Source organism: Oncorhynchus clarkii, chromosome 3, assembly GCF_045791955.1.
Source record: "Oncorhynchus clarkii lewisi isolate Uvic-CL-2024 chromosome 3, UVic_Ocla_1.0, whole genome shotgun sequence".
In the NCBI taxonomy this organism is placed as follows: domain Eukaryota; kingdom Metazoa; phylum Chordata; class Actinopteri; order Salmoniformes; family Salmonidae; genus Oncorhynchus; species Oncorhynchus clarkii.
Window position 1 is genome coordinate 61,067,146 of NC_092149.1, and position 12,526 is coordinate 61,079,671.

At 39.8% G+C, this 12,526-nt stretch overlaps 2 protein-coding genes across 2 annotated transcripts; both read right to left on the minus strand.

The window, feature by feature from the left end:
• Positions 1–792: 792 nt before the first annotated feature.
• On the minus strand, positions 793–1,789 carry LOC139406067 (gamma-crystallin S-1-like). Its single transcript, XM_071148533.1, has 3 exons — positions 1,717–1,789; positions 1,286–1,528; positions 793–1,140 (listed from the first exon to the last, which is right to left on the minus strand). Exons 1-3 carry the CDS (start codon positions 1,723–1,725, stop codon positions 862–864), a joined length of 531 nt encoding a protein of 176 aa, XP_071004634.1. The 5' UTR covers positions 1,726–1,789; the 3' UTR covers positions 793–861.
• A 3,876-nt stretch (positions 1,790–5,665) lies between these two features.
• Positions 5,666–12,212, minus strand: LOC139385828 (uncharacterized). Its single transcript, XM_071131080.1, has 7 exons — positions 12,184–12,212; positions 11,720–11,962; positions 11,367–11,640; positions 9,009–9,025; positions 6,447–6,572; positions 6,077–6,316; positions 5,666–5,956 (listed from the first exon to the last, which is right to left on the minus strand). Exons 1-7 carry the CDS (start codon positions 12,193–12,195, stop codon positions 5,666–5,668), a joined length of 1,203 nt encoding a protein of 400 aa, XP_070987181.1. The 5' UTR covers positions 12,196–12,212.
• Positions 12,213–12,526: the final 314 nt, after the last annotated feature.

The window sequence follows — 12,526 nt, forward strand, 5'->3', positions numbered from 1 at the left end:
CAAATACATATCCGTTTGATTAGTAAACTATACAGTAAACCAGTTGAGAACATATCCTCAAATGCCAAACACGTTTTCAAGTCTGTTTAGGATAATAAAAAGTGTTGGGCTGCTGATTGGCAAAAAAAACAGATGTGAGATTAAGGTGTATTTATGTTTAATTTCAAAATGGGCATAGAGGGAGGTTGAAGACAAATAAGGGAAATGTGCTCAGAACACTTCTAGTTTTATGTGTGTGTGACCGACTGGGTACTATTCACTTCTAGTTTTATGTGTGGTTCATGATGATGAAGAACCAGATTTGAAGAGCAACATTCTAAAAAAAGAGCTAATATTATGTAGAGCAAGGTATAAAGTGTGGTATCTACATTTTTTATGCAGTATACAGAAACCACAGTAATTCAGTTTAGTTAATTGTTTTAACTGTTATGCTGTGCAGAATTGTGCTTGATTTTCATTAAATGAGTAGGTATTCTCTCTGTCACTCACAGTGAGGTATTGTGAGATGCTGGTGAGTGTTGTGATTTTATGGTTTTACTTTAGTAGTAAAGTATTTTTGGTGTGTGAAGTACGCATTCTTACGTCTTCAGATAATGGCTTGAAAAACATTTATAAAATAATTTGATAATTTGAAATAATTGGATGATGACTATGACCAGTTGTTTTCTCTCTACAGTATGAAACATAACTATTAGATGTCTCAATTCAACAAATTTGCTGAAACTTTGCAAGGTGTAAAGAGTACAGTATGTTTTCATACTTATTGAGTGAACACTAGAGAAGACAATAAGATGGCGGGTGGACCTAACTTTTATTAATTTCAATGTTAGGCTCAGTTTCATGTTGACAATGTATTGCCTCTCAGTTTGGGTGAGCAACAACACGTCTGATGGAGCCAATCTTGGAATTGATGGCTCCCCAGTCACTGTATCTCCTGTACTCGCCAGGCCTCAGGAGATACTGCCTGCCTCTGTAGTTGGGATGCTCATAGAAAAGCCAATACCCCTCCATAACATTGCAAGAGTTGATATCATTGTAATGGAATCGATCGTAGAGGGAGGGGCAGTCATCGGCAAACTCCAGCATCTGACCGCCAAAGTCAGAGCGCTCGTAGATTCTCATCTTGTGAGCTCCCTGGTTCTGAGAACAAGGAGGAGAAGATGGGTACGTTCATTCAACCACTTTACTATTACGTTTCAAGTTTCATGTTTATTTGCCATGTGTATTACTACCTACATCAATGATAGGTTAACTTGTATACCAGGAAAGAGGAATATAGGCTCACTTGAGGGATCATCCGGCAGGATTTCACACAATCATTAAAGCCCATCCAGCGCTGGTAGTCGGGATACTCGCCTCTTCTCAGGAAGTACTGGTAGCCCATGTAGTTTGGCCGCTCATAGACCATCCAGCTACCACTCTCCACTTGGATGGAGTTACAGTGGCTGAAATGGGTGTGCAGGTCGGCACAGTCGGTGTTGCACTCATAGGAGCGACCCTGGAAGTTCTTGTCCTCGTAGAAGATTATCTAAAAATACGAATGGAAGTAAACATGCATATAATGGAATGAACATTGAGTTTTGTGCCATGCAAAGGATCGAACAACTGAGTGTCTATCTCGCAGCCAGGTGTTCATTGTTCTTTGTTCTGTCAGACAAACAATGAGCAAGAAGGTGTGACAGGACAAAAGATGTGCAGCGAAACAACATGCCTTACCTTTCCCATTGTGTTAGGTAAATGTGATCACACTGCAACACTGACTAAGCGAGCCATGGTCCTTTTATATCCTATAGGAATAGAGACATTGTTATGTTAATCAATTGACTTTAGATGTCAGCCTTTTTGAAAATACAGCATGGCTGCCAAATTACAAAAGATAGTTGTTTTTCTTTGTCAGCAGGGTGAATTGCCTTTTTGTTACATACACAAAGGCTTCAATGTTTATCAGTGGAAAACCAAAATCTGATAACTAAAAGAACAGATGACAGAATATTCTACCCAAAACTGATGACAGAATACCAAAATTCAAAATGTATTTATCAAGCATTTATTTGATCTTTAAAAGTAAGCTCTCATACATATACATTCATTGATTGTTATGAATCACCTTGACTGTGGTGAATATGAAATATGATCGGATGCGCACAAATATTACCATTATTGTTTGACATATACTACTTTCTGCATCGCTACCCTACTTATAAATATAATTCATGAACATTTCAAACACACAGCAAACTATGATAAAAGTATGATGGATAGTAAGAAAATGTGGGATTTGACTCCCCTTGCCTGGTGGTTTCAGTACTGTTTCAGTGGTCAGGTTTTGGAATACTTCCAGCCAAACTTGTGCTCCTGCCACCTGTGGTCTCAGTTGACCCACAGCCAAGTGAGTGGCTGCTGGTGTGGACAACAACTCAGGTCATGTGTTTGACTGTATTGAGTTTTACAATATACCACCCAGTGGCCAACAGGAGAGTGACCTTCAATATTTACAGTGGGACTCATTTTGACTGTAATGAATGGCTGCTTCCCGGTTGTGCCTAATGCTACCTGAATGGCATGACTGTGAATTGGAACAGGCCAAACTATTAAAAGGTACTATGTACCAACATGCTCACCAGTAATGTATTCAAATAGCAAACTGCTTCCACAACACCTTGCTCTTCCTCTCTGTAACAACTCTGCTAGTTGATAGACAATCACAACTTGGTATGAACCTACTTTAAGGTTAAACATACAGTGCAATTTGAGAGATTGCAGTTCCATTCTTTTTGTTAATCAAACATTCATGTATATAACTACATAAACAAACCAATTTGAGGCTTTTGTTTTCAAGGTAAGGAAACATAGTGACGACTACAGCTGCAGATCCTAGGCCAAATACCACAGGTTATTTGTTAATGTCAAATCTTCTGACAGTTGACAGCCTTATTCTAGCTAGATAACCAAGTTTATTGTTTTTTTTGGGAAACATGTTTCTGTACAGGTTGCTACAGTGCCTTGCGAAAGTATTCGGCCCCCTTGAACTTTGCGACCTTTTGCCACATTTCAGGCTTCAAACATAAAGATATAAAACTGTATTTTTGTGTGAAGAATCAACAACAAGTGGGACACAATCATGAAGTGGAACGACATTTATTGGATATTTCAAACTTTTTTAACAAATGAAAAACTGAAAAATTGGGCGTGCAAAATTATTCAGCCCCTTTACTTTCAGTGCAGCAAACTCTCTCCAGAAGTTCAGTGAGGATCTCTGAATGATCCAATGTTGACCTAAATGACTAATGATGATAAATACAATCCACCTGTGTGTAATCAAGTCTCCGTATAAATGCACCTGCACTGTGATAGTCTCAGAGGTCCGTCAAAAGCGCAGAGAGCATCATGAAGAACAAGGAACACACCAGGCAGGTCCGAGATACTGTTGTGAAGAAGTTTAAAGCCGGATTTGGATACAAAAATATTTCCCAAGCTTTAAACATCCCAAGGAGCACTGTGCAAGCGATAATATTGAAATGGAAGGAGTATCAGACCACTGCAAATCTACCAAGACCTGGCCGTCCCTCTAAACTTTCAGCTCATACAAGGAGAAGACTGATCAGAGATGCAGCCAAGAGGCCCATGATCACTCTGGATGAACTGCAGAGATCTACAGCTGAGGTGGGAGACTCTGTCCATAGGACAACAATCAGTCGTATATTGCACAAATCTGGTCTTTATGGAAGAGTGGCAAGAAGAAAGCCATTTCTTAAAGATATCCATAAAAAGTGTTGTTTAAAGTTTGCCACAAGCCACCTGGGAGACACACCAAACATGTGGAAGAAGGTGCTCTGGTCAGATTAAACCAAAATTGAACTTTTTGGCAACAATGCAAAACGTTATGTTTGGCGTAAAAGCAACACAGCTGAACACACCATCCCCACTGTCAAACATGGTGGTGGCAGCATCATGGTTTGGGCCTGCTTTTCTTCAGCAGGGACAGGGAAGATGGTTAAAATTGATGGGAAGATGGATGGATCCAAATACAGGACCATTCTGGAAGAGAACCTGATGGAGTCTGCAAAAGACCTGAGACTGGGACGGAGATTTGTCTTCCAACAAGACAATGATCCAAAACATAAAGCAAAATCTACAATGGAATGGTTAAAAAATAAACATATCCAGGTGTTAGAATGGCCAAGTCAAAGTCCAGACCTGAATCCAATCAAGAATCTGTGGAAAGAACTGAAAACTGCTGTTCACAAATGCTCTCCATCCAACCTCACTGAGCTCGAGCCGTTTTGCAAGGAGGAATGGGAAAAAATGTCAGTCTCTCGATGTGCAAAACTGATAGAGACATACCCCAAGCGACTTACAGCTGTAATCGCAGCAAAAGGTGGCGCTACAAAGTATTAACTTAAGGGGGCTGAATAATTTTGCACGCCCAATTTTTCAGTTTTTGATTTGTTAAAAAAGTTTGAAATATCCAATAAATGTCGTTCCACTTCATGATTGTGTCCCACTTGTTGTTGATTCTTCACAAAAAAAATACAGTTTTATATCTTTATGTTTGAAGCCTGAAATGTGGCAAAAGGTCGCAAAGCTCAAGGGGGCCGAATACTTTCGCAAGGCACTGTATATGAGCTTCCTAATGAACAATATTAAAATGCTTCATGACATAGTATATATAAAGAATCTGTTTGTTATTCATTAAATCTAATTAGTATATTTAGTGTTATTTAGTATTCGTCAACACTGTTTAATTAATAGAAATGTATACACATCTACATCATGAATATATACATATACATTATGATATATACATTGTATTTGTATAAATAAATATGATATACATTTATAATATAAAATAATATATTAGTATAAAATGTAAATACAAAATATTATCGAAATCATAATCATCGAAATCATAATGTGGGCCTGCGAGTCTTTGGATGAGTCTGACATCTATAAGGATTGTTTCTAATGGTTAGACTAATAAACCTCCCACTGTACAGGATTGGACTGAATCACTTTTCTTGAGCCTTCCTCTGTACACATAATCCAGAACTCTGCTATTATACTGTGGAGATGCTGCCCTCTCCTGGGTTTGCTGTGACTTGTGGATGGCAGTATTTGTGGAGCATACATTGTACAGCCTTGGAGGTGCATTACACTAAGTTGCCACTTCAATAAAAAAAGAATGTACTGTTTCTTAGCTGTTTAAACATTCCAAAGAGGAATGCCCAACAAATATCCACAATTCCTGTTTTTCCTTTACAGTATGAATAATAAGTGCTGATGCAGCTGAAGCATGAGCTGTATACTGATGCTGATACAAAGTATTTTCTACAAATTGTTGACTTACTACTAGAATAGACAGTACTTACTAACATTTCATTCAACATTAACCTTATGTAATGATCAGTGGTTTTAACAGATTTTAATTCCATTAACTCCACATCAAGTTTTGAAATGGTATGCATCGTAACAACCTTATCACCTGGGGAGGACATGTCCTGGTGTACTGCTCCCATTGCACTGGGAAAACGAACCATATGAAAATGCAGAATTATGTTCTGATTGCACCTTTACCTCGAACCAAGGACTCAAATGAAAATGAAAGAGACTTCAATTTAAAAGGTAAGTGATTTTATTTATACTCAAATTTTAGACATTGGTGCGTTTAATAACAGGAATCCATGATACGCCTCATGCTGTTGACCCTCATGGGGTTGGAGCCCATGTGCATGCTCAACTCTCTCATGTTCCTGTACTCTCCAGGCCTCATGTACATCTGCCTGCCTCTGTAGTTGGGCTGCTCGTACATCAGCCAGTGGCCGTCCATCACATTGCAGGACTGCATGTCGTTCATGCGGAAACGATCGGTCATGGACTCACAGTCATCGCTCAGCTCGTGCATCTGACCTCCGAAGTTCTCCTTCTCGTACATCCTCATCCTAAAGTTTCCTCTGTGCTGTAAACGGATATGGGAAAAAGGGTTTTACGAAATTGTGCGAAATATACGTTCACATTGCTTTTGCTGGAGCTGTCCGTATGGCCTATGGGAGTCAATGAACAGATTCATTAAATTTACCATGGGGATGTTACGGCAAGACCTGATGCAATCGTTCATGCCCATACGCTGGTAGTCACCATACTCTCCCCTTCTCACAAAGTACTGGTTTCCCATGAAGTTGGAATGATCATAGACCATGAAGCAGCCGCTTTCAACCCTGCAGGAGTTGCACCTGCTCAGGTAGGAGGTCAGCTCAGGGCAGTCGCTGGAGGTCTCATAGGAACGACCCTGGAAGTTCCTGTCCTCGTAGAAGATGATCTAAAAACACACAACAAAACCATAATTTACAAAAACAAATTATAGTTCTAACAGTACAGTACAATTGACTGATTGTTATAAACAAATTAGAAAAAGCTTAAAAGTCCAATTCTGTCAAAGCTCCCCACACCTTTCCCATAGACATGGTTGCGGTTACTGTATTGGTCTCAGGATTGTACAATTTTCTGTATGTTCCCCTATCGCTTTTATACTTGAGCCGACAGCCAAAGAATATGTGGCTCCATTGTTCAAACCCCTGACAGAGCAATATGACACAGAGGCCCACCCTGTACAGTTCAATTCAAAGTGGCCTTTAAAGGGTCATTATTTGCGGCTGTGTGCATTTGTGAGGAAAGCCCATCTCTTTATTGTTTCTGTTGAATAACAGTATGAAGGCGAATTCTTCATATCGAGACTTTTCAGAGATATCAACAAACCCAATGGACATTTGGTCATGGTTATTACGATTTAAATCTTTATATTTAAAAAAGCACAAAAAAATAGTAGCATAATGATTCAAACATTAGTCTATTAGAAAAAGATAACACATTACTGAATTTTTTAATTCATATTAACTGGTCTTGCCCAGTTTTAATACATGTGGATGAATTTCTTTTTTATCCTAATGTTATAAAATGGTTGTTGATATTTTCTTTCCTCCAACAAAACTGCTGCATAAAATGTATCAATTGACAAATTGTATAAGTGGAATCCAAAACATTGTAGTTACGGTTTGTATAGTGGTTAATACCCTCTAAGGAAAAAAAGTTTCCAAAAGTGTTTGGCTGTCCCCATAAAAGCTCAGTTTTTGGTTCCAGGTAGAACCCATGTTTTTCTGTGGAAAGGGTTCTACATGGAACCAAAATAGTTTTACATGGAAGCAAAAAGAGTTCTTCAAAGGCTTTTCCTATGGGGACAGCTGAAGAACCATTTTAGGTTCTTGATAGGACCTTTTTTTCTAAGAGTGTATGTTTCCACTGATATTTACCTGGTATTTATTTGGAAATAATTCGGTACCAATGGAGACTTTCTTCTACTTACCTCAAATAACTCAATAGTTGGTAACTGTCTAGCACCTAATAATGCCATGCTCGTATTAATAGGCCTTGGCCTGTTCCGACAATATTAACAGACCTAGGAACAGTCATGCTGCTTGGGTTGCATTATGCACTGGATTTGGTCTGTTCCGATTCACAGTCATGCCATTTGGGTTGCATTATGCACTGGATTTGGTCTGTTCCCGATTCACAGTCATGCCATTTGGGTTGCATTATGCACTGGATTTGGTCTGTTCCAATTCACAGTCATGCCATTTGGGTTGCATTATGCACTGGATTTGGTCTGTTCCCAATTCACAGTCATGCCATTTGGGTTGCATTATGCACTGGATTTGGTCTGTTCCCAATTCACAGTCATGCCATTTGGGTTGCATTATGCACTGGATTTGGTCTGTTCCCAATTCACAGTCATGCCATTTGGGTTGCATTATGCACTGGATTTGGTTTGTTCCGATTCACAGTCATGCCATTTTGGTTGCATTATGCACTGGATTTGGTTTGTTCCGATTCACAGTCATGCCATTTTGGTTGCATTATGCACCGGATTTGGTCCGTTCCCAATTCACAGTCATGCCATTTGGGTTGCATTATGCACTGGATTTGGTCTGTTCCGATTCACAGTCATGCCATTTGGGTTGCATTATGCACTGGATTTGGTCTGTTCCCAATTCACAGTCATGCCATTTGGGTTGCATTTATGCACTGGATTTGGTCTGTTCCGATTCACAGTCATGCCATTTGGATTGCATTATGCACTGGATTTGGTCTGTTCCGATTCACAGTCATGCCATTTGGGTTGCATTATCTTCCAGCGATGGCTTGTTTCAAGGTTCACCTTCCAAAAGAATAACGACCTGAAGCACACAGCCAAGACAACGCAGGAGTGGCTTCAGGACAAGTCTCTGAATGTCCTTGAGTGGCCCAGCCAGAGCCCGGACTTGAACCCGATCGAACACCTCTGGAGAGACCTGAAAATAGCTGTGCAGCAACACTCCCCATCCAACCCGACAGAGTTTGAGAGGATCTGCAGAGAAGAATGAGAGAAAATCTTCAAATACAGATGTGCCAAGCTTGTAGCATCATACCCAAGAAGACTGTAATCGCTGCCGAACGTGCTTCAACAAAGTACTGAGTAAAGGGTCTGAATACTTACATACATTTTATATGTAAAAAATATTGTCAATATGGGGTATTGTGTGTAGATTGATGAGGGAAAATAAACAATTTAATCAATTTTAGAATAAGGCTGTAACATAACAAAGTGTGGAAAAAAAGTAAAGGGGTCTGAATACTTTCTGAAGGCACTTGTCACGTTCGTCGTATAGAGGAGATCAAAGAGCAGCGTGATATGAATAGATTCTTCTTTAATGAAAACGAAGAACACTTAAACAAACTATACAAAACGAACGTGAATCTATATATAACGAGTGCTGACATGCAACTAGCCATAGACAATAACCCACAAACTATCCAAAGCATACGGCTACCTACATATGGTCCCCAATCAGAGACAACGATAAACAGCTGCCTCTGATTGAGAACCAATCTAGGCAACCATAGACATAAAAACACCTAGACTGGAAAAACCCATTAACATACAAAAACCCTAGACAGGTCAAAAACATATATATCACCCTCGTCACACCCTGACCTAACCAAAATAATAAAGAAAACAAAGATAACTAAGGTCAGGGCGTGACAGCACTGTATCTTAGAAAATTACTATCTCACAATGGTTTTGCAAACATGCAGCTGTGTGCGTTAGATACAGGAAAACAGGACAAATTACACCCACAAAAAGGTGTGAAGTGTTAGAAAAATCCAGGTTAATGCAATCAGATGAGTTTTAAATATAAAACGCCTTCAGCAAAACAAATGTACAGTGCCTTGCGAAAGTATTCGGCCCCCTTGAACTTTGCGACCTTTTGCCACATTTCAGGCTTCAAACATAAATATATAAAACTGTATTTTTTTGTGAAGAATCAACAACAAGTGGGACACAATCATGAAGTGGAACGACATTTATTGGATATTTCAAACTTTTTTAACAAATCAAAAACTGAAAAATTGGGCGTGCAAAATTATTCAGCCCCCTTAAGTTAATACTTTGTAGCGCCACCTTTTGCTGCGATTACAGCTGTAAGTCGCTTGGGGTATGTCTCTATCAGTTTTGCACATCGAGAGACTGACATTTTTTCCCATTCCTCCTTGCAAAACAGCTCGAGCTCAGTGAGGTTGGATGGAGAGCATTTGTGAACAGCAGTTTTCAGTTCTTTCCACAGATTCTCGATTAGGATTCAGGTCTGGACTTTGACTTGGCCATTCTAACACCTGGATATGTTTATTTTTTAACCATTCCATTGTAGATTTTGCTTTATGTTTTGGATCATTGTCTTGTTGGAAGACAAATCTCCGTCCCAGTCTCAGGTCTTTTGCAGACTCCATCAGGTTCTCTTCCAGAATGGTCCTGTATTTGGATCCATCCATCTTCCCATCAATTTTAACCATCTTCCCTGTCCCTGCTGAAGAAAAGCAGGCCCAAACCATGATGCTGCCACCACCATGTTTGACAGTGGGGATGGTGTGTTCAGCTGTGTTGCTTTTACGCCAAACATAACGTTTTGCATTGTTGCCAAAAAGTTCAATTTTGGTTTCATCTGACCAGAGCACCTTCTTCCACATGTTTGGTGTGTCTCCCAGGTGGCTTGTGGCAAACTTTAAACGACACTTTTTATGGATATCTTTAAGAAATGGCTTTCTTGCCACTCTTCCATAAAGGCCAGATTTGTGCAATATACGACTGATTGTTGTCCTATGGACAGAGTCTCCCACCTCAGCTGTAGATCTCTGCAGGTCATCCAGAGTGATCATGGGCCTCTTGGCTGCATCTCTGATCAGTCTTCTCCTTGTATGAGCTGAAAGTTTAGAGGGATGGCCAGGTCTTGGTAGATTTGCAGTGGTCTGATACTCCTTCCATTTCAATATTATCGCTTGCACAGTGCTCCTTGGGCTGTTTAAAGCTTGGGAAATCTTTTTGTATCCAAATCCGGCTTTAAACTTCTTCACAACAGTATCTCGGACCTGCCTGGTGTGTTCCTTGTTCTTCATGATGCTCTCTGCGCTTTTAACGGACCTCTGAGACTATCACAGTGCAGGTGCATTTATACAGAGACTTGATTACACACAGGTGGATTGTATTTATCATCATTAGTCATTTAGGTCAACATTGGATCATTCAGAGATCCTCACTGAACTTCTGGAGAGAGTTTGCTGCACTGAAAGTAAAGGGGCTGAATAATTTTGCACGCCCAATTTTTCAGTTTTTGATTTGTTAAAAAAGTTTGAAATATCCAATAAATGTCGTTCCACTTCATGATTGTGTCCCACTTGTTGTTGATTCTTCACAAAATAATACAGTTTTATATCTTTATGTTTGAAGCCTGAAATGTGGCAAAAGGTCGCAAAGTTCAAAGGGGCCGAATACTTTCGCAAGGCACTGTAACTCTGTTGTTTGTGTCGCACTGCTTTGCTTTATCTTGGCCAGATCGCAGTTGTAAATGAGAACTTATTCTCAACTGGCCTACCTTGTTAAATAAATACAATAAAATTAGGTAAAAGCTATGCATTGATAGTTATATTACCACTTCCAACACTTTCACCTACTCTTTGTTTTTTTTATCTAATCATGGGACTCTAGTTCTACTAAACTGGGCTCCAGCAGTAGAGTGATACTATGGTGTAGCCTGCCTAATTTGGTGCTTTTATTCAAAAGTAAAAAGAGAATAGGATCAATGGAGTTTCAACAACTCATGGAAAATTACACTTAAATATTTGAATCATGACAGAGCAGGACTGGACTGGTGAAAATGTGTTGTGTTGGGTAACATTCGATTTTTGCAGAGCAAGACAAAATACTTGATATTAAATAAGAAAAACACATTTTTATTTAAAAATCAACTGTTTCATTGAACAAGTGGTCCTGTGAATTTAACAGGAGTCGGTGATCCTTCTGATGGAACTGAACTTCATTCCATTGTGTCCCTGCATCTCCCTGAGATTTCTGTGCTCTCCAGGCCTCATGTACATCTGTCTGCCTTTGTAATGGGGCTGCTCATACATCAGCCAGTGGCCGTCCATCACGTTGCAGGACTGGCAGTCGGACATGCGGTAACGCTCCTGGATGGAGTCACAGTCGTCCATCATCTCGTGCATCTGACCTCCGAAGTTCTCCTTCTCGTAGATCCTCATCTTGTAGTTTCCTCTGTGCTGTTAACATACATTTTGAACATGGGATTAGTTTATTAAAAACAAACTGTTGTGAGAGATGTGTCGTAGTGGTTCATACCATGGGGACGTTACGGCTGGACCTGATGCAGTCGTTCATTCCCATCATACGCTGGTAGTCAGGGTACTCGCCCCTCCTCATGAAGTACTGGTTTCCCATGAAGTTGGGGCGATCGTAGACCATGAAGCAGCCACTCTCAACCCTGCAGGAGTGGCACCTGTTCAGATGGGAGGACATGTCAGGGCAGTCCTGACTGGTCTCATAGGAACGACCCTGGAAGTTCTTGTCCTCGAAGAAGATGATCTGCAACAAATACTCTTGCAATTAGCCAGAACAATACGTGACCAGAATGTGTTCAGAACTTTCCCGTTTTTGTTGGTTACAATACAATGGCACACTGTACTGCATTGTTACACTTTGTATAGTGTTATTACTGTAAATACTGTACATATTGCTAATAAACTTACTGTATATACAGCATCAGATAATTTGACCTCTAAACTGAAAATAACTGGTGAACTCACCTTTCCGTGCATGTTTACGGTTATTTTGAGCAATGCTACAGCTGTGCTAGTCTGCAGCTTGTTTTATACCTGATGTGACATCCAAAGAATCTCTGGTTCCATTGTATTAAACACATGAGTCAGCTGCATGCTTTGCTATGGTTGCTCCAACTCTTTGTCACCACAGACGGGAAAGGGTTATTATGTTCAGTCAAACGGGGGGCAAAATTTGAATTTTCTGCCTTAAAAGCAATGTTGAAGGTCATTTAGATTAAAGTGTCCCTGGAAGTATTACTGAACAAAAATATAAACCCAACATTAAGTTTTGGTCCCATGTTTCATGAGTTAAAATAATATATCCCAG